General features: G+C 36.7%; 1 protein-coding gene across 1 annotated transcript in view; it reads right to left on the reverse strand.

The window, feature by feature from the left end:
- The window catches only part of LOC134356872 (voltage-dependent L-type calcium channel subunit alpha-1D-like), a 395212-nt gene that overhangs the window by 54467 nt on the left and 317052 nt on the right, over positions 1–23693 (reverse strand). Inside the window, exon 42 of the mRNA XM_063068094.1 lies at positions 19925–20055. Coding sequence (XP_062924164.1) covers positions 19925–20055 — 131 coding nt within the window. The remainder of the gene's footprint in view (positions 1–19924; positions 20056–23693) is intronic.

Here is a 23693-nt window from a genome sequence, read left to right on the forward strand (position 1 = left end):
AGTGGCATTATGAACCTCTTGTAATTCCAAGTAGATCTGAGTTTGTGTTGTCTAATATAACAGGGTCTAAAGTACCTTATAATTCCAGGAAAATAAAGACCTCATTTCTATCAAAATTAGGACAACTGCAGAAAAATCCTGATAGTCTCCAGTAGTTTGGTGTTCTTGTGACTGCAACCACTTTGGAATTGTTCAGTCATTCATCAAAGGTGAATGTGATTCACTAACATCAAAATCCTCCTTAATATTAAGCAAAATTAAATTCAGTCCTTGGTGGTCACTGTGGCACTTTGATTTTTCTCAGATCACCACAAACAAATCACTGTTACCAAATGTACATGATTTTGTACCATCAATAGCTCACTTCCTTTTAAAAGTGGGCATGATCTGATGAAATCCAAGATGGCTGCCAGCAGCAAGATGATTTTCTTCTGAGCGCATTAACTTTGCAACTGTTCAATTGAGCACCATCAAATTTTGTCTGTGGCTTTCTACCATCAACGTCCTTTGGAAATGGGCCATGATCGGATAAAATCCAAGAGTGATGTCAGTAGCACTTCCATTTTCTTGTGACCACACCTTAAATTTTTAATTACACAAATAAAAATCATGTGGATATCCCACCTGCATTTGCTGTTAATTATCCTTATAAGATTTAGAAAGAAATATTTGTACCGACAAAAATCTTATTATAATTCAAGGAAACAGAAGGGAAATGTTGATCTTTACATCATATGAGGCATATTATTAATATTTTGACTTGTGATATTTCTATACAGTTAGGGAGTTCTAAGTACAAAGTGTGACAAAAAAATGCCCCACAAAGTATCCTTAACTAAAAATAAGTTAATATCATATTGACATAAATAATAGGACATGTACTCAATTTTGTCTGTAAGATGAATCGATTGCTTTTTTGAGTCAAAATGTAGATTCTACCAATTTTTTTTACAGTATTATAATTGGATATTTCTGCTGTAAAATACTAGATTCTATTGCTTTTCTTATAAAAATTAAGAATAATTGAGTACTGTGGCATTTATTGTCAAGTTACTTATGAACATTAGCAATTTCTATTTTTTAAAATTTTGAAATCATGCAGGCTAAAATTTTATGTCGACAGATACAGTATATACCAATATAAAGTTTCATAAAAACTGTTTAATTTATAATGCACAAACTGATTGCTCAACCAGAAGTTGAGTTCTGAAAATGTCCATTCCTTTTAAGCTGACATGTTTGCAATGAGTACAAGTACAGTGACAGTTTTCCACATTTGGAAGTGCATATCAAGTGCTGATATGTTCATCACACTCAGAAGAATGCAAATATTTTGTGCACATCGAAATATTCAATGTGGATAATGATGCTTGTGTTTATGTTGCTAAAGCATTTTTTTTCTGGCAAATAATCCTTCATTTTCAAAATAGTTCACTGTAAAATTTAAATTTCATACTTCTTTTTATTGGAGTGCCATTAAGATAGTATAGAACTGGTAAATAATTCTTTGCACAAAGATTTTAGTTTAAAAGGAAGCCAAAATTAAAAGGATAAAATAGTGATATTGACAAAACCCAGGTGAAACACCCACAACTTGAATTACTCACTGCAAACATATTTGCTTAAAGGTTAAAGGGAAATTTGCATTAGCTTTTTTTTTAATGGAACAAGCTTTCCATTTCATGCAAGTTATGATGATCTTAATACATTCTATGAACTTGCTTTTCAAGTAGTACACAATGCAAATATAACTCAAATGAGGTGCAAGCAGATCCCACCATTGGTATTGCAAGGCCAAAGGCAGAACAGATGGAATTGAACAAATACTTTACTCTGAAACTTCGCAGTCTATAAAAAGAGTGGTCATACATCTGATTATTGCAAACATTAGGTTGCAGAAGAGAAAAAGTAAAGCTCTGATACCAGTCAGTTACATAAGATTTGTACCAGTATTCCAAGAAAACCAGTGAATCCAGTGAAACCAGTGAAAAAGTGTGTGTTTGTACTGCAAACAAATAGAAGTATTTTAGTTTCTCTCCATTATGTACAGGAATCTCCATTATATCTATATTCTCTATAATCCCCAACAACAATGAAGTCATCACCAACAACAATGAGGCAGCCTACAGAGTGGAGGGGGAAGAGCTCGAGGCCTGGTGCTAGGCAAATAATCTCTTCCTCAATGTCAACAAGGAAAGAAGATGTTTATCGACTTCAGGGGAACTCACAGCACTCACACTCCTCTTTACAATGGCAGCACAGCAGTAGAAACTGCGAGGAGTTTCAAGCTCCTGGGAGTGCAGATCACACACTACCTTTCATGGCCCCAGAACACATCCTACACAACCTAAAAAGCTCACCAACACCTCTACTTTCTGAGGAGGCTGAAGAGAGATGGATTATGCACATCAATACTAATAGCCTTCTAGTGATGCGCAGTAAAGAGCATCCTAACATACACACATCATGAATGATCACACCGACCCTGCTCATGGACTGTTTGTCCCACTCCCATCCAGGGAGAAGGCAATGTAGCATACACACCAGGCCACCAAACTCCAAAAACAGTTGCTTTCCCCAAGTAGTAAGGCAGATCAACACCTCCATCCACTAACCCACCACCACCTCTACTTTATCATTTCTCGTCAGAGTCACCTTATGTAACGACACTCCTGTACCTTGCATTACTTTCTGAACATAGAGTCTATGTATGTCAGCAAACTTATTTATATTTATTGTATTTTTTATTATTGTGCTCTTTATCTTAGTGTGTTTTTATATGCTGCAACAATTATTTGGTTTTCTTTTACACTTGTATACTGGAAATGACATTAAACAATCTTGAATCTATCTCCATTATGGAGTTTTTGCAGATACTTTTAACCCCTACCTGCTTTTGTCTGTGGTCCCTGACTGCTTTAAGAAGACCAGTACTACCCCAGTATCTAAGAGAAACAAGAAAATGTTGTTTAACAACTGCTGCCCAGTGGCTCTGATAGCTATCATCATGAAGTGTTTTGAGAGGCTGGCCATGGCATCCACTACCCACAGCCTTTCAAAAGACATTGAACCCATGCAATTTGCTTACTTCCAAAACAGGTCAACAACAGACACCATCTCTCTGGCCCTATACTCATCTCTGGAGCATCAGAACAGTAAAAACACCTACATCAAACTATTCTTTATTGGCAACAGCTCTGGCTTCAATACTATTATTCCAAGCAAACTCATCACCAAACTCCACACTCTGGAAGTCAATGCTTTCCTTTGCAGTTGGATCCTTGACTTCCTGACCAACAGACTGCAATCAGCAAGGACAGGCATCAACACCTCTGCCATGACTATTCTCAACACTGGCGTTCCACAAGGTTGTGTCCTCTTCTCCCTATTCTACTCCCTGTACGCTCATGACTTTGTGGCCAGATTCTACTCTAACTCCATTTACAAGTTTGCAGATGATACCACCGTAGTGGGACATATCTCAAATAATGAGGAATCAAGAATACAGAAAGGAGAAGAGAGCATAGTAACCTGGTGTCATGACAACAATCTTTCTCCCAATGTCAGCAAAGCAAAAGACCTGGCCTTTTACTTCAAGAAGGGAAGAGGCAGTGCACATATTCATGTCTACATCAATAATGTTGAGGTTCAGAAGGTTGAGAACTTCAAGTTTCTAGGAATGAACACCACAAACAGCCTGTCCTGGACCAACCACATAGACACCATGACCAAGAAAGTTCACCAATGCCTCTGCCTTCTCTTTGTGGATCCTATCTATATTTCTCACTGCCTCAGAAAAGCAGCCAGCATAATCAAAGACCCCACCCACCTCACATCTTCTCTCTTATCCCCTCTTCCCTCTTATCCCCTCTTCCATTGAAAGCCTAAAAGCAATATGCAAAAGCCTAAAAGCAAGAACTATCAGGCTCAAGGACAGCTTCTGCCTCGCTGTAATAAGACTACTTAATGGTTCCCTAGTATAAGATGAACTCTTGATCTTGCAACTTATCTTATGACCTTGAACTTTATTTTAAATCTGCACTGCATGTTCTCGAGAGTTAAGCTTTATTACTGTTATTGTTTTTATTTTGTTCTACCTCAATATACTCTGTAATGATTTGATTTTATGAACAGTATGCAAGACAAGCTTTTCACTGTATCTCAGTACGTATAACAAGAAGTAAGACAAACTAATATATACTTAAATGATAACAACCTCAACAACTGTGTAGATACATCAACACCAGCTTTCCCCAGCACCAGGCACACATCTAACAAGATCATTCAGAAAAAGGAGCCATTTCCATGTTTCACCAGAGATACAGAAAGCCTGTTTCACAAAGTGGGATTCAATACGCGATTCATAAAAAACTCAACCTTCAGACCAACATATATTACATGAGGAGAGGGTGGAAAGGCAAGTTTGCTGGTGCTGTCACCATCTTGTAAAGAATACTGCAAAGATCAGATTGGAAAAAATGACTGGTTAAAAATTGGAAACTATGTACATTTTTGGTTGTGGCTTATACATATTAGATAGTTCCCATAAGTTAGAATATACTAGCAATCATTTCCTGGTCACTTGGCAACCATGGGTGCAGGCACTTCTGGATACAATTCACCTCAGTGCACTAGCTTTCCCCAGCACCAGGCACGCATCTAAAAGATCATTCAGAAAAAGTAGCCATTTCTGTGTTTCAGCAGAGATACAGGCTGCTTAAGATGTGACTTGTGTTTTCACTTAGAATAAATCAAGGATCAAACACCATAGCAAGATGTCAGAGACATGAATTAAGGGATCCCTATTGGGTCATCAATATCACAACAGTAGCTCTACTTTGTTAGTAGTTTGAGATTTGGCATGGCACCAGATATTTCTACAGATGTATGGTGGAGAGCATTTGGACTGGTTGCACCACAGCCTGGTACGGAGCTTCCAATGCACAAGATTGCAAGAGGCTTTAGTTGGTTGTAGACTCAGCTAGCTCAATCACAGGCAAACCCTTCTCACAGGACATTTTTTTATTTTTAGAGATACAGTGCAGAACAGGCCATTCCAGCCTTGGAGCTGCGCTGCCAGCAACCCCTGATTTAACACTAGCCTAATGGCAGTACAACTTACAGTGATCAATTAACTTACAAACTGGTACATCTAGCACCCAGCGGAAACATGCATTCCATGAGGAGGGTGTACAAACTCCTTACAGAAGATGCCAGGATTGAACATCAAGTCGAGACACCTCAAGATAGTGGCATATATCACTAAGGATCCTCACCATCCAGGACACATCATCTTATCATTACTACCATTAGGGATGTGGTACAGGAGTCTGAAGACCCACACTCAACAATTTAGGAACAGCTTCTTCCCCTCTGCTATTAGAGTTCTGAACAATCGATGAACCCAAGAACATTACCTCATCCTTCTTTATTTTGCACTATTTATTGTGAAATTTATTGTAACTTTATGTCTTGGCAGTGTACTGCTGCTACAAAACAACAAATTTCATGTCATATAAGATGTCTAATTCTGATTCTAATGTTCCAATATTCTTCAATAAGCTTTTCTAAGCAAGGTTCATAGAAACTCTCTATAATGCACCTTAGTGCAAGATGCTGTGTTCAGGGTCTTTTATAGCTGACATAGCAAGTATTATAGTGATGATGGCAGCAACTTATAACTTTTAGCTAGCATAATGGCTTTGCCATGAATTTTCAGCATTTTTTTTGCCATGAAAAATGCAGATTCTGAATCACATTACCAAATTAAGTACAGTTCTGTTGTTACATTTTAGTGTGCAACTAAATATAGACATACTCAGAACCATGCTTTCAACTCTTCTCTTGCTTGCCACCTTTGATAAAATCTTTCCCCACACCTTCATTATGGAGTAAAGATCCACAATCAAGCTGAGAAACATTAACTCTATACTTGAAATATCTGCAGAAAAATTCAACCCACCCTCTGACCACCCTTCTTCACAGCACCCTCCTGACCAGACTATAAATCTGGACACCAGTTAAAACAAGGAATGGAAATCGATGGAAATGAAGGGCAAATTCCTTAAGACTAACATCAATGAATTTCCTCAACAGTTTTATGACTGGCCAAGGAACACGCACAGGGAATTTTTTCGGTTGATCTTTAAAAGAGCTGTGGCAAATATAGATAATGTTGCATATCATTGACTTCAATGAGGAATGTCCTCTTATCTAACTGATAAATGGTCTATCAATGATGAACTCAACAAATGAGGACACTGTTGCTTGGCTTCATGGATAGCCTTATACTAAATACGCAACGGTTTTGCTACTGCAGGTATATGTACAAAAGCATCACTCTTGCTCATTATACACATCGTTTAGAAAAAGACTTCTTCAGTTTCTGACACTCAATGAATAACACATATACTTTCTTTTAATAATCATGTTTTTTTAAATCATCCTTTCTGCATTAGCCATCCTCTCCTTCTATATCCTGTATGGTATTTAACATCCCTTATCATAATTCTAAGAGAATCATCAAATGCTAATCCGAAAAGCACCACATAACATACAATGCAGGTTCATATTCTGAATGTTCTTATTTCTAATTGATATGTGTGAAAAACATACTCTAGTTTTTCTTCATAGGTTAGTTGATGCCAAACAGTCACCATAACCAGAGTAATAAATTACATACTACTAAAATTCTTCCCATGATAAAACATTTTGTATAACTATATGGTGTTGCTCAATTTGATGTTTGTGATTTTTACACTTTGCTTCACCACATTGGTAGTTGGAACATTCACTCCAAAATTAGGTTTGACCAAATAAAGTAACACTGCACAGTCAATGACCTAATTCTTCTTCACTGTATCCATACACTTTTACTTAACAATTAACAATTTCATCTGGCTTAATCTTCATGTCCTGCTATTGAGAAGGCCTTTCTGCTGGTGAGGGCAACGTTGCTCTGTGAATCCAGAACATGCCTAATTGTGTCCCAGGATATTGGGAATTAGGAAATATATCTTGCAATAAAATACATTAGCCTAATTTGAATAAATGAATGTTTTAATAATTCTGATGTGTGATGCTTGTCAACCTGCAGTATTTGCTGGTGGCTTTCTGGCTGACAAGGTACCTTCTGCCTGCCATTCTGGAACCCATGTAGGCTTGTTATGGTCTAAGAACTGGGTTCTACACATGAATGTTTAGGGATGGATACTATTTATAACCTGAACTATGTATAGGAGCGGAACAAATTGTGCAAACAATAAAAAAGCCAAACAAAAAATCCACAGAATTTAAACTGAAGATAAGTCTATAGCCAGGGAGCCAGTTCAATACCACAGCCAGCCCAGGACCCCAATGGCTGCAGGCCACAACCACAGAGTCATCACATTGTGAATTATTTTCTGACAAAGTCCTTCATTGCATTCTCAACATTCACTACAAACTACAGAAGGTTAAATCTCCATTCTCTCATCATTACTCCTTCAAGAAATAATATAATAGAGACATAACAGGTTGCAGATTCTTGCATTTGTTCTATGTACATAGATACCCTATATAATGCTGTTTCTTTCATCATAAACCACTTCTCATAAGTACTGGTTACAATTTTCTATGATGAATTATTTATGATTGTTGAATAAAGTAATACATATGCAATGGTAAACCATGAGCAACAAACAATCTCAATGGGTCTCAAAGGGTCAAGCAGCAAATGTGGAAAAAAATATACTGTGGATATTTCAAGCCAAATGAGCAGCATTTCCACTGGAAACGTCGATAATTCCTTTCCTCCCAAAGATGTTGTTCATCTGATCAAGAAAGCCAATCCATGTGCCAGTGTGAGAATTAATAAACAATTAATTTATTCTTCTACAGAATATGGATTTTGTTTAAATAATCCTGTTTTTCTTTTATCCCCCTTTCTGAATTGCACTCTTTCTCCTTCTAAATCCTCCAGATTATACAATATCACTAACTAGAATTCTAAGACAATCCCCAAGCGTTACTCCAAAAAGTACATGATATACACTACAGATTCATCTTCTGAATCAGAATCAGATTTTTAGTATCTGAACGTTCTTATTCCTAATTTATATGTGTGAAATACAAATTGTTGTTCTAACCTAACATTACTCTGAATTACTCACAAGTACTCTGACTTTTAATTCCTTTCTTATTAAGTGGCCCCTTGGAATCATGAATCAATTGCTTCCACCCCAGTTCTGCAGGTTTCTAGCTGGCAGGTGAGGTTAATATAGAACTTGCAAATTACATTTGGGTTATAAATGGTGCTTGATGGGGTGGATAATTTTGGAGTAGGTATACTCCTTCTGCTGGCTACACTGGGATCTTGTGTAGTGCCAGCGTATGGACTTGACGGTTTCAATGTCAACTAAAATGCTCCTTTGGTGCAGGAATTCCAAAGAGTTGGTGGGTTTACTTCACTTGAGTCAAGGAAATTTTCAGAACATCCTTGAACTCTTTCCTCTATCTACCTGACAATTTCCTGTTTAATAGAAAAGCAAAATCTCTGTTTTAGGAGACTTGTGTAAGACACCCAAATCATCAGGCGTGCTCAAATAAGTCAAAGGGGTGTAATTATTGTTTGACCAATGCAGATGATGGCCTGAGTAACAATGCTAACACTGATTTATTTTTCCAGGCAATTAACCTGAAGGAATTTACAGAGATAATATTGGCAGTAGTGCTTTGTTGGCAGTATCTATCTGTTTGTCTGATATGGATAGTCCGTAATCCAGAGGGAAAATGGGAAGGAATTATTTTGTCCAGGAGACCTTGAGTTTTATGCCAAGTTTGAGATCTTAACCTTCAAATGTCTTTTTCTCATTTGAAGGAAGGCTGTGCTGAGGTACTGAAGTCAATAGTAAATTTTCTCAAAGATACCTCTTTTCTGAGTGTGCCCTAGCATAACATTCAGGAGTCTTGTCAGTTTAGCCTGCCAGTATTATATAAAACAAATAAAACTGAAAAATGCAATCATCTACTTTTTGGAAGCTGAACACATAAAACGGGGCTAATTTTTAAAAAGGAAATCGGAAGGTAAAGGGATTGCAAATTAATTAATGTTTTTCACTCATGTTTTAAATCAATTTTAAGTCAAATTTAACACAATAATTCTAAAGGCAATACTGTTTAATACTGTACAGCATAAACCCAAATCACTGGTGAAAATTAAATATCCATTAATATTTTAAAAGCATATATGCATTTAAAACTGACAATATATTTTCATAGTTGACTAGATGGCATTTGTTTTACATACTGTAAAAGTATATTTAATACTGTTGCAATGTAAATTGATGCTAGACAACTATAGCTTTACATGTTACTTCTGAGAAAGCTACCATTTTACTATCCAAGTGTTGATCATTGCTCATTTAGCAGAACTTCTTATTTTGCATGAGTACCTTGAAGAATGTTTAGTATTCATTAGCTATGTTTCAATGAGCAGTAGAAGGACTATAAGGTGTGCTAAAGATAATAGGTTCAGTTTTCCCTGGATGAGTGAACCTATGTAGTAAATTGTTTTTGCTCTTGTATGTTTCCAAAGTAATCTGGCAAGATGTAAGCCACATTCTCAGTAGTGACACCCAACATAATGTAGTGAACAAGCTGTACTTACAAAACACTGTGAAACACTTTGACAGCCAGATAAACCACGCCCAAGACAGGACCAACAGTCAAGACTATTAAAAACGTTTGCTGTTTTTGAATTTCTCAAAATTATTTGCAGTTAATTAGAAGTTATAAAAGATCAAACTAATACATATAAAACATATAACTATATAAAAATTATTAATTTAAAACACAATGGTCTACCATCTTAATCTGTTGTTACTTGCTGCTAACTTTTCAAGTGAAGATTCTCTATCATTGGTGCTGGGAAAAGTCCAATACCCATTCATCCACGGACTCCTGAGATGACAAGTGGAGCATGGTTGTGGAAAGAATGGTGAATAAAACCAGCATATTCAGATTTTAATGTTTATGTACCTATCATTTGTAATAGAGAATATGGCAGCATTAACATTAACACAACCGGCTGCAATTCAAGTCATAAATATCAGATCAATACACACAAACTGTTGGAAGAACTCAACAGGCTAGGCAGCATCTATGGAAAAGAGTAAACAGTCGAGGTTTTGGGCTGAGACCCTTCATTAGGGTCTCATAAATATCAGATACTATTTAAGGTCAGTTTCTTGCAACAATCAAATTGTGTAAGTAAGGAAACGTTGGAGTAAAGTCCTGATGTTGGGACAGTCACCAGGAAATGATTAAAATAAAATAACAAATGCTTTTGACATTTACTAGAAGATTCGGGGCTACCAAATTGTATCTTTTATGTCACACTCTAGAACCTGGATAAGAAGGATGACAGGGCTGTAACAGAGTCTAATTTCTGAGCTTTCCAAAATTTGGATTTTCATTTTTGCTGTCCTAACAGGTAATGAGAACAAAATCCAATCCATTTTGAATGTTTAGAAGGTACTCTACAAATGCTCAAGTTTCACAAAGTTCTTTCTTGATGTGACACAAACTTAATTCTAGATTTCAATGGAAATGAGTATTAATAGTCTCGTATACTAGGCTGAATATTTCCTGTTTAAAGTTAACGCTGCAACATAAGTTGATGATGAAACATCATTAAACTGAAGGGTAATATAAATACTGTAATAATTTTCAATATTATAAAACCAGGTGTTAATTATCCAAATAAATCTAAAGAAAGATAAATATCAGCACAATTAAATGTCAAAATGCCAAGTTTCAAAGTTCTGCATCACTGTGGCAAAATGCTGAGGATCTGGAAACTGCATTTCTATCCTGAGGCCAATATATTCTGTCATCAATGCAATTGGTCATGACCCACTGCTGAATTCAGCTATCACTTAAATTTAAAGAGAACAGTCGTGTTACAAGAAATAAGAAAGAATCATAGTCTGCTAGATAATCACAATGGTGATGGAGAATAAATATAAATCTAGCTATTTAATTTGAACTGATGTATTGTTTTTGTTTTAATGGTTTCTACTGATTTTGATTTTCAACACCACCATTAATCTGGTAATTGCATAACATATATTAATAGCCAAAACATAATGAAATTTCTGAAATAAAAGAAAAGGAACAACGTCCATTTGAAAATAAGACTTTTGGTTAAAAAGTATATTCTGAAATAGTTTGTTTTAACAGGAGATCCCTTAGCTACCTAAATGAGACCAAAGTTTCTGACTACTTGTTACTTAGTTTGAGGAATTAATTGTAAGAAAAAAACAAAACTATGTGCAAGTTTGATTCTGGTTCAGAAGCTGTATGTTAAGTGTCAAAGAGGTGACAGACAAGGCTGGAGAATAACAGCATTTTGATTTCTGAACACTTCACAAATTAATCTATGTAAATTTCATCCTTCCCTTCCATATTCATCTTGTGGAAACTGAACTGTAATGCAGAAATTTCCATTTCCTTTGGCACACATTGGACTATCACGGAAACACAAGAATAATTCTAAGATGAGAACACAGAAAATGTAGTTAATCATACAGCACCTTAAGCCTGCTCCACTAATCAATAATTCTGACCTCAATTCCACTTCTCTCTCTCTTAAGCACCTGCTCTAGACTTCCTACAGTTCAAAGTGTGCTATTTTTGCCTTGAATATATTCAATGATTCACCTCCACAGCTTTATAGGGTACAGAATTCTGAAGATTCACTGACCTTGTGAAACTAAATTGCCACTCTATCAAATGGGAAATACCTTCTTCTAAAGCTACACCCCACACCTCTGCTTTAATTGAGATTCCACTATGGTAAGATACCTGAGAGCATGGACCATCAGGCTCAAGACAGCTTATTTCCCACTATTATCAGACACTTGAGAAAGTCTCTCATGCACTGAAATGTAGAAACATAGAAAACCTACAGCACAATACAGGCCCTTCAGCCCACAAAGTTGTGCCGAACATGACTTTACCTTAGAACTACCTAGGCTTACCCATAGCCCTCTATTTTTCTGAGCTCCATGTAGCCATCCAAGAGTCTCTTAAAAGACCCTATTGTATCTGCCTCCACCACCGCCGCTAGCAGCCCATTCCACACACTCACCACTCTACCCCTGACATCTCCTCTGTACCTACTTCCAAACACCTTAAAACTATGCTCTCTCGTGCTACCCATTTCAGCCCTGGGAAAAAGCCTCTGACTATATACACAATCAATGCCTCTCATTATCTAGTACACCTCTAAGGCCAGTGATGTTGTGGGGATGGAACTGGACTCTCTGGCGGTGGTGTCTGAAAAGAGGATGCTGTCCAAGTTGCATGCCATCTTGGACAATGTTTCCCATCCACTACATAATGTACTGGTTGGGCACAGGAGTACATTCAGCCAGAGACTCATTCCACTGAGATGCAACACAGAGCTCATAGGAAGTCACTCCTGCCTGTGGCCATCAAACTTTACAACTCCTCCCTTGGAGGGTCAGACACCCTGAGCCAATAGGCTGGTCCTGGACTTATTTCCTGGCATAATTTACATATTCCTATTTAATTATTTATGTTTATTATTACTATTTAATTATTTATGGTTTTATTATTACTATTTAATTATTTATGGTGCATCTGTAATGAAAACTAATTTCCCCGGGATCAATAAAGTATGACTATGACTATGACTATCAGGTCACCTCTCATCCTCCGTCACTCCAAGGAGAAAAGGCTGAGTTCACTCAACCTATTCCCATAAGGCATGCTCCCCAATCCAGGCAACATCCTTGTAAATCTCAAAGATGAATTCTTGATGTCCTACTTACCTCATTGTGACGCTTGCACTCTACCTCACTGTACTTACTCCGCAAATGCAACACTACAGTCTGTTTCTCAATGCATTATGTCTAGATAGTTTTTCTTCTGTATTTCAGTTCTACACATTATGGCCACGTCTCTCCCCACCATCATGTATCAAGGTGAGGCACTACCTGCCTTTAGAAGGCAACATCTTTTGAAGATTTCCAATATTTGGGCCTATAGCCACTATTCTGTAGGATATACAGAAGCCTATGTCCCACACTGCATGGTACCAGAAAAACAAATTTCCTTCAGTCATTCATCTCTCGAAACAATCGGCTCAACTCTAATCACTACCTAACAAGATCGCAGTGCGCTCAATCCCAGTGACTTCTGTGGGGTCAACCAAAGGTGCTATTATCATCTTTAGATTTTTTTTATGATCACAAGACCCTGTTGGATATTAAGGAACTGAAATTCTGCAGGTTTATCCATCAGTGAGTTGCTTGTTTTTCAGAGAAACAAGGAGCTGGATTTGGTGAGGATCGTGCTGCCGCCTGCATCAGAGCGGCATCGAAAGAATCGGTGCGCTAAGGCAGTGTGCAGACTAACAGTGAGTTATCGTCTTAGCCACTTTTCCTGTGATCGCAAGACTCTTCTGGACATTGTTAATATGGAATGTAGCAAGTCCAATTCTCTGATTTATGATTGACAAATGGCAGGGGAAGAACAGTGAGGGAGCTGTATGGCCTCATTTGTAGCGAGGACTAGGCTTTGAGCTGCGGTTTTGCCTGTTTACAACCGCCCAGGAGGGAGACGTCAGAATTGTTGCACTCCACCGGAGACAGTGTGGTGTGGCACCCAAGCTGGAGGTGGTACTGCCCCATTGTTTGCTCAGCAGAAGACAAGCCGTATTATGTTCAATTGCAGATTCCTGCAACAATAATGGATTCAGGGTCTTGGATTATAAATTTTTTGTGTGATTGTGTTACTGATATCTTATGGGTGTTTGCTATGATATATGTCCCTATATGTGTCTTATGCTCTATTTGACTGTTGATACTGTGTTTTGCACCTTGGCCCTGGAGTAACACTTTTGTTTGGTTATATTCACGGGTATTCATGTATGGTTGAATGACAATTAAACTTGAACTTGAATCTCAGAATAGCAACACTATGATCACTTGGATTACTCTGCACAACAATGCACTTTCTTTTTTGTTCAGATTGTGTCTTTCCTGTAAAAAATCTGCATAATTTGTTTAATTTTTTTTGTGAATGCAATTGATCTGATGCAATGTCCTTCTGCTACTGCAAGCAAGTTTTTCATAGCACCGGTCCACATACAACTTGATTTTGACTTTGATTATGCGACAACAAATACTAATATATGCTGTCTAGCCACCTCAAAATCTTTCAAGATTACCCCTCATTCTTCCAAAATCCAATGAAAAAAAGGCCCAACTTTCTTAACTGTATAGCAGTATACTTAATTGTCTATTAATCTGACAAGCCTAACAGCTGGATTGGGGAAAATACTACTTTATACATGTAAATAATGATTAAGACAGTAATCTGAAATATTTGAATCACTTCTGACTGAATTCCTGTCCTGTCAAAAAACTGGACCAAACACACAGACAAAACAAGAGATCTGGACCCTTAATCAGAATTGACCAGACACTTTCTTACAATTATGTTACTTTCTGAAAACATTTAATGTGCGGGATGATATCATTCACATATAGCACCCACTAATTACTAACTGAAAAAATCTGGAACAAAAGATTTGGACTTATATCCTTTGAATTAACTCACAGTCCAATAAGGAGTATAGCTCACTCAAAACAGTAAAACGTTTACAGTAAAATTTAAATAAATTTTAATCAATGGCATTCCACAAAAGCTTTCCTGCAATGAGGTACATTCTTGTTCCTCCTGACACCACACTAGGTTTTCAAAACTAGCTCATCTTTCGCTACTAGCTACAGCCTAACCCATACACATTTCAAAACATATTTGGGGAAACTGGCTGAATATAGATATTAATTCGCATATTGCCAGTTTCAGATTGCCTCAAGGTGCTGAACAATGTTGCAAATCTGGAAAATGCTGGAAATACTCAGCATACTGAGGCATCTGAGGATTTTACTTAGCAATACAACATGGCAACAGGCCCTTCCAGCCAAATGAGCCCACACTGTCTAATTATACTCTTGTGAACAATTAACCTACTAAACTGCATGTCTTTGGAATGTGGGAGGACATTGGAACACCCAGAGGAAACCCACACAGTCACGAGGAGAACAAAACAGACAGAGGCAGAATTGAACCCAGGTCACTGGCTTTGTAAAGCGTTACACTAATCACTATGCCACCACGCCTCTCTCTCCACAGACGGAGAAACAGATACTCAGAAGTAAGGTCATCCGCTCTCTTTCTCTCTCCACACATGCTGCCTGACTAACTGTGTTCCTCCAGTACTCTTTGATCTTATTTCTGGTTTTCAGCATTTGGAGATAAATGATGAGAAAATCAGAGCAGGGTGGAAATCGGCTGTGAAGTGTAAAACAACTCTTTCCAGTTTTGTCTGAGGGGTGAATAGTACCAATGTAGATGCTCTTCCTATCCTTGTCAATAAGTTCAATGAGATTGAGAGAATAAACTATCCAAGTGAAAATTTCTTATGATGAGGACAGTGCTGAGCTAATATTATTTAGTAAACTGACCTTTACCTTGCACACTTTTTGATGCCTTGTATGATGGAAGGAAAAACTCAGTTGAAGAAAAAGAAAGATGAGCACAAATAAAATGGAGTTCTCATTGGAAGTAGCAATTGAAACAAGTACAAAACAATGAGTCTGTTTTCTCCATTAAGCTCTCACTTTCCCTGGTCCTTGTCCAACTCCACTCTCCCTGTTTCTTGATCTCTATCTGTATTTCAGGTATAGCATCCATTATCCACTACAACCTACTGATCCCCACAGCTGGCTTGACTATGCTTTGATCAGTGGTGCAGTGCTAACCGGAACGCACCAGAGCGTGTCCGGCACATCTTTAAAAAAAAACGAAATAAACAAGCTAATTAACTAGGTGCCGCCCAGGGTGATTTTAGTATCTCAGAAACTGCTGATTTCCTGGGATTTTTACGCACAACAGACTCTGGAGTTTACAAAGAATGGTGCCAAAAACAAAAAAAAAATCCAGCGAGTGGCTGTTCTGTGAGCGAAAACATCGTGTTAAATCCACTCTTTTGATTTTTTTTTGTTTTTGGCACCATTCTTTGTAAACTCCAGAGTCTTTTGTGCATAAAAATCCCAGGAGATCAGCAGTTTCTGAGATACTCAAATCAGCCTGGGTGGCACCTAATTAATTAGCCTGTTTATTTCGGCTTTTTTCTTAAAGATGTGCCAGATGTGCTCTGGTGTGCTCCGGCTAGCACTGCACCACTGGCTTTGATTGATTGTTACTTCCAATAAGGACTGCATTTCATTCTCCTGTTAGTTTCCATTAGTAGACGAGTCTAGGATCTGAGGGCACTGTCTCAGATTGTCGCTTTAGAACTAAGATGAGGAGGAATTTGTGGTAAATCTGTGGTCACAGAGGGCTGTGAAGGCCAAGTCATTGGTTGTACTTGAGGCAGAGTTTATACTTTCTTCTTTGGTAAACAGCTTAAGGCTTACAAGAAGGCGGCAAGAGAATGAAGTTGGGGAAAAGAAAGCCACAATTGAATGGCATGACAGACTTGATGGGCTACTTCTACCTTACAGTCTTGTGGCTCTAAGTTTCTCTATGCCCATTGTATCTGTTCTAATGATGCTTCCCCCCCCACTCCACCCAATGGACCTGAAATGACTTTCTTTTTCCTTCCACCATACTGACAGCACTCTCAATTGCGACTGTTTGATTCTGCCTTCATCCAGAACACGGATAAGGTTCTCTTCATCCTTATTTTCCATCTCACCAGCCTTCATATTCCGTGCAGTTTCTGATACCACACCATGATCCCACAACCAGACAACCTTGCCTTCAGCATTCCAAAGGAACCATTCCCTTCAGGGTGGTCTTGTTCCCTTTTCCATCTCCACTGATACCCATGCCACTTTTCACAACACCTACCTATACAATTCGACCTCTGCTCTTCACCTCCTCTTTTCCTTCCAACCAAAATCTCAAACATTCTCTAGAGTTGAACTAGCAATTGCTAGTACTTCGAATTTAGTGCTTAAGACAGTCTCTGTCTCACTGGGTAGCCAAATGCCGGTTAACTGAGGAGTTTGCAGAACACCACTGTTCAGGATGATTCTGTGTATCCAACTGCCTGTCATTTTAATTCGCCATTTCAGTGATCTCCTTCCTCTGTATTTTTGGCATTCCAGAATATTCCAACAAAGCTCAAGCCTGAGGATAGTACTCATCTACTGTTTAGGCACATTACAGCTTCTGGACTCGGGAATGAATTCTACAACTTTAGTAATCAGTCATTCCAGCCTCTTTATGGTTTTAATCTTTTCTCAAGTTAATTTTAAATTTAATCTGTTTCCACCAGATCTACCTTTCATTGTAGATTGGCCTTTACCACACTCTCTCAACAAACACCAATTCCCGATTTTGTCGTTCAGTCTGAACTGCTCTCCACTCCATTATGGACCTTGCCTTTTGTCCTCTCCACTTTTTTCTGCAACTTATAACTATTATGTTCAACTTTTGAAATCAAGGAAAAACAGCAGATGCTGGAAATCTCAAATTTAAAAACAAATATGAAAACACAGGAAAACCCTGCAGGTCAGGAAGCAGAAGTAAGTCTTCAGGTAAAAGGGGTTTCCTTAATTATGATGCAACATCATCAACCCAAAATGTTTCTGTTTCTCTCTGTAGAGATCTTGCTCAAATTGTTAATCTTACTGGTTTTATTGCAGATTTCCAGAATCTGGAGTATTTTGACTTTGGATATTTGTAGTGATTTGATGGATTTACAATTAACGCTTTAGATGTTATTATATTATGCCTTGTAACAGTCTATAAGGAAAACTATAGACAGTTCCCTTGTTTATATGCAATTGTACTTTGCAAAGTAAGTAATCTTAATGTAATCCTCTTTGTCTGCATTCATTTAGGTGCTTGCAGATCCAGTGAAGATTTTCATTTGGTCATTTTCAACACCCTTTACTCTTAAATAAACATTAAAATTTGATAAGTAAGTTCATTGCTTTTTAAAATTCATGACATAATATATATATGCAAACGTTAACACAATGATATAGTAATATAAATAATTTAAATAAACATTTGTTTATTCAAGTTAATGTTTTAGCTGCTCTACTTTTCAGCTGTTGCATACATAGGAACACGACAAGGCATATTAGTTTATGCTTTGCAGTATTCTCATGTATGTCAAGGGAGGATATTTCAGTCTGTATGTCAATGGCTAGAGATGCTTTACAAAAACTAACAACGACTAATGTATCTGTGTGGATCAGATCTTGTTCTGCTTTGCTCACAATTTTGACAGTTTGTTGTTATAGAGACTAGAAATAAAAAGCTAACTGAAATGTTTATATAACACTCTGTCCTTACTGATTCAAAGATACTTGATGTACATTGATGAAACAAGTACCTCATGCAACAGTACAAAATATGATTTATGAAGTTGCATATGTCTCTAAAAGCTAGCTTATGAATCTCTTTTACTGATAATAATAGAATATCTTCCCCAGACAGTTCATAAAACAAAAAAACTAATCATCTCTTTTACATTAATGCCTATCCTCTGTAGGTTTAAAAAATAATTTCTTGTTAATCCTTAGAGCTAAACAAAATGACTCCATGCAGCATTCTGTACAAACATTGGATTTAGATTGTATTTATGCCCACATAAAAATCAATAAAATTTAAAATAATTCTGAAAACAGTACAATACTACTGGTGAAGTATATTTCCAAAACCCATTATGTCAGAGGGTTATTACACAATTGTTTGGATAGTTATTTTCTTGAATCGGTCATTTCTATAATCTCAGTTATTTTTAGGTTTTATCATTTGAGAATTACTTGTGATATTAGTGTACCAACAATGAACAAGTTCTCACAGTCTTTCTTTACTATTTAGTAGAAGAATTGATCCAGTTGAATATGCTAAAACCATTGTTAAATTAGCAGAAAAATATATGTCATATATGCTTATATCACAGAAGTATTTCCAGGTATCTATAGAGAATCACTGAGCTAAAAAGAGCATTAGTCAATTTGAGGTGACCAACATCTATACAACTACCATTTAAGCTATGATTTATTGTTGTGTTGTTCTCATAATGCAACCAAAGTTATTACAAATTGCTAAAATAATTGGTTTGCAATACCCAGGGCTAAGTTCTTGAGCCCAGATATGGTTTACCATCGATAATTGTTTTAATGCTGACTGAGGAAGCAACAATGCAAGCATGCACATTCCAATCAAACTGTTCAAAATGCATATTATCTTAAGCACTATGTTGGGCTTTATATTGGTTTATGCTTTGCAGTGTTCCCATGTATGCCAGTGCAAGATATTTCAGTCCTTAAGTCATGCAGTGGCTAGAGATGCTTTATTTAAATTCCTGATCTTTATGTAATGATGAATCAGTTTGACCATGAATGGCTCAGCCATGAGCATATATAAAGCTGCAGTAAATAAAGAGCAAAATAGCTACATGCATCTCAATACTCCAACCCTCATAGTAGTTTTTTGTTCTTTTGCAGGTAATGCAGAATGATGCAACAAGATTTTGCACAGTACATCAATAGTTATATTTTGGCAAAGCATTACATTAACTCATCAATATAAAATTTGGTCTTTAAATTATGCAATGAAATAGCAGCATATGAAAGCATGGAGACTGCACCTGATACTTGAGGAAATATTAACCTAGTTAACTGGTTTATATAACCTCTGCTAAAACAACAACAAAAGAATTTTAGATAATATGCAGCACATGTAAACTACTATTACACAGCATAATTTAAAATACTTTACAGTTAAATTCAGATAATAAAAATGTACTCCTGTTGCATGTCCTTTAATCAATCTTACAAACGATTTTTTAAAAATTCCTTACACATTTTCAAATTAATCTCACCTGTAGAGCAACTGTGGTATTCTTTCTGGGTTGCTTTCCTACCAAGCCTTGTTCCTTGCGTCGCTTGAATTTCCTAAAGTAGTCCTGTATCAGGAAGGTGGCATAGAACTTCCCCACGGTTACCTCATCATCTATGTGAATAGACCAAACAGATTCCCCCTTTTTCAGAACAGTAGCTTCTTTCTAAACATCTTGGAACTTTGACTGTTTTCTGTAATCCTATGTTCCAAGCTTCAGAACAATGTGTGTTTATTTTAAATAATAAAATTACTCCTGGAAGATTAAACTCAAAGGATTAATTTAAGATGTAAACAGTACCAAATATAAATCTTAATGCATAGCTTATTAGTAATATAATTAAAGGTGAATAAAACACATTCATACTTCTCATCTAAAATTGGAGAACATAACAAATTAGAAAACGATGCTCATTTTGCACATTAGAAAAACATCGGAATTTTCTTTAAAATTAGACGTCTATATACTTGCAGCTGCTCGGGAATTTTACAAATTTGAAATAAATAGAAAAATATAATTTCACACTAGTTTGCAATCTAGTGTGTTAGATTAGTGTTAATGTAGCATTTTACACTGATATTATGACTGACTTTTCAAAATATTCATATTTTGCAGAAACATATAAATTTGTTTTAGTACTATGGATAGCAATACAATTAGAAACATATGATACAGTCATATCAGTTGGGAAGTGACTGCATACTTCACAAGTACATAAGCTGCTTGTATTGGCCAAAAATTGTCAAGAAAATCCAAAAAAAAAATTATTATGGGATAATCTCAGGGCTCCCAGTTATCAAGTAACTGATTATGGACCCTAATTACGGCTTACAAATTTATTTACTGATTGAAAATTCTTAAATACTATTTTAATATTTGGAGCAGTATTTTTTACATTTGAATTTACTCTTTATACATCTTTGCTTCACATTGTTTTGTAGGAAGATAAAGAAATGAATTGGTCTTTTAAGCATGCAGGTTATGTTCTTGATTATAATTTTAAACAAAGTCAAAATATTCAGATATGTATGTGCATTATTCACCTTCATCACCAGTGAGAACCAATATTGAAAGCCTGCAAAATTTTCAGGCAGACGGGCACAAACAGACATTAGGCCAGTTATACAAATCACGCAGATAATTCAAGCTGCAACATATAAAATTGCTTTGACTATTTTTCTTTTAAAACTCTGTAATTAGCTGTGACTAAGCAGCTAAGTATCTATATCTCTAATTTATAGACAAGAATGACAATGAAATCAAGCAACCTTTTATCAATTCTCAAATTACTCTATTGCCTATTTTTAGAAACCAGAAATGAATATAACAGATAAAGTCTTCTAAGATTCAAGGGAGTTTACATTTCTTAGAGGGACAAATGAAATATTTTCATCTCCAAGTTGCATGAATAGATTCAGCCTACCCAATATTGAACTGGAAGAAAATCCTGTTCATCCATGACTTGACTTTAAGAAGTCTGTCAGTTGAGATGACAGGTTCCAAGTAGTATTGGTGAGATACAGCCAATTGTAAGCAGATTACTAGCAAAAATTCATGCTGTGTTGCTCTTGGGATGCAAATGAGACAAATGATTACTGCAAAAAAAGATTCATGGGCAAGTACCAGAATAGTGATATAACTGCTGGTGATTCTCTCAGTAAGAATTTATGTCCAGGCATATTAGATCATTAGTGATTTTGGATAATCAGAGGGGATCACAATGCATGCTTATAAATTAATTCATCTATAAAAATGTTTCCAATATACACATTCAGGATGATGTTCAGGTGCATGCAAAACCACATGATAAATGGGGAATGATATTTCGCTTTTCATTTGGGTGGTTTCAGTGTAATTCCTGGTGAACACAAGTCTAAAGGCTGTCAGTACACATTTCTACCTCACCCATAAACTGGTTATGTCATTCAGAGACTACATGAGCTGGGAATTAGAGTATCATTCTTGTTTGAGGTATTGTTTTTTGAGAAAATAAACAGCCTTTTCCATTATCCATCCATGCAGTGAACAGGATGTGCATAGGTGCCATCATCAACAAGTAACAAAGTGCAAAACTGTTTTCAGTTTCTTACCACTAACAATCCTCCCCTTACTGAGTAAAATACTAATAATATTAGGACTGATCCTCTGCAGACCCAGGATGGTTGGCTGTCTGCCTTTGGACCACCCTGTTCATGATCCAGAGCACAGTGCAGGGTTTCTCCAAATTATGGAGCCAGATACACACCTCAGTGAAGCAACTGTCAAAGCTGTCACTGAAATTAAATAGTTATGGATGTCTAAAAGTAACATAAAAAATTAAACAGTTAAATGTTTTTAATCGTTAACATATTAACTAAATTAGATATCTCTTCAATTATTGCTTATTCAATATAATTTCAATAGTAGTTGTGCCAGGTTTAATCTCAAACTTGGCAAAGAGTCTGTGAGCAGATTTCCTGGCTATTGAGAAGTCTGTAACACCACCCTGTGCACTCCATTGGTCCGGCACAGGGGCAACCTGCAACATAATCAGATTAGCAGATGGCTTTGGTTGTATAGGCCTATGCACCAATGGAGTTCAGGACTTCCACGAAGATAACTCAAGCATTAGCACTGGCCAAAGAAGCCAAATTATGTAAATAATTATAATTTGTAAATTTTGATGAATGATGATTTTAAGTCTAGATATTGCCCTTTCTTGAACTGCTACTACAGAGCTAGTGTTCTCATGATTTTAATTTAAACAAAATGTATTACACAGAATTTATTTTATGTCAGAGAGAATTTAAAAAATCTAGTTAGAGGAATAAGGGAATTCTTAACCAGACAAATTTTAATGGTAAGTCTCACCAGCATAGTTACAGTACTGGCATCTAACGGCAACGTGCAGTCCTGAAAAAGGGTCTCATCAACTGTTTATTCATTTCCATAGATGCTGCCTGATCTGATGAGTTCCTCCAGCATTTTGTATGTGAACTCTTACTATGTGCCTTTTTGTCATTATCTAATGTGATGATGCCCCGATTAAGTTGTAATGACAGCAAAACTCCACTTTTGTCTTTCCACCACAGGCCCAACAGTCAATCATGATGCACGTGGCAGGCACAGTTAGAAATAGTTATCAAAGGATGTTTTGTAAAAATCATCCAATATACATTAAACTCCACATACTTTTAATTTGGCTTACTTTATTAGAAGTAGACAGTATAGCTTTTAGAATACTTCCCTCAAAGATGTTAGTTTTTCATAAGTCAAAAGTACTATTGGATGAAAGTGATAAATGTTCAGTTACATTGAGGAATCTCGTCCTTTAGGGGCGGATCTTGAGAAGTTACATGCCACATTCCAAACATTAGAACAGATTGAGATACTTATATAGCATTGATGAAATTCAGTTTGAAATGCAAAAGTTAATTCCCTCACTTTTGGATGATATAAAAATAAGGGCATTTAGTTTCACACATAAAACGATGCAGGAACGCAGCAGGTCAGGCAGCATCTATGGAAATGAACAAACATTGATGTTCCGGCTGAGACCCTTCTTCAGAACTTGAAATAAACGGGAAAGACATCAGAATAAAAATGGTGGTAGAGGGGAAGGGAAGAAGGATAGCTAGAAGGTGATAGGGGAAGCCGTGCAAGTGGGAATGGAAAAGAGCTGGAGAGGATGGAATCTGATTGGAGAGGAGAGTGGACAGTAGAAAAAAGGGAAGGAGGAGAGGCACAAAGGGGAGGTGATAGGAAGGTGAGA

Source organism: Mobula hypostoma, chromosome 15, assembly GCF_963921235.1.
Source record: "Mobula hypostoma chromosome 15, sMobHyp1.1, whole genome shotgun sequence".
Lineage (NCBI taxonomy): Eukaryota > Metazoa > Chordata > Chondrichthyes > Myliobatiformes > Myliobatidae > Mobula > Mobula hypostoma.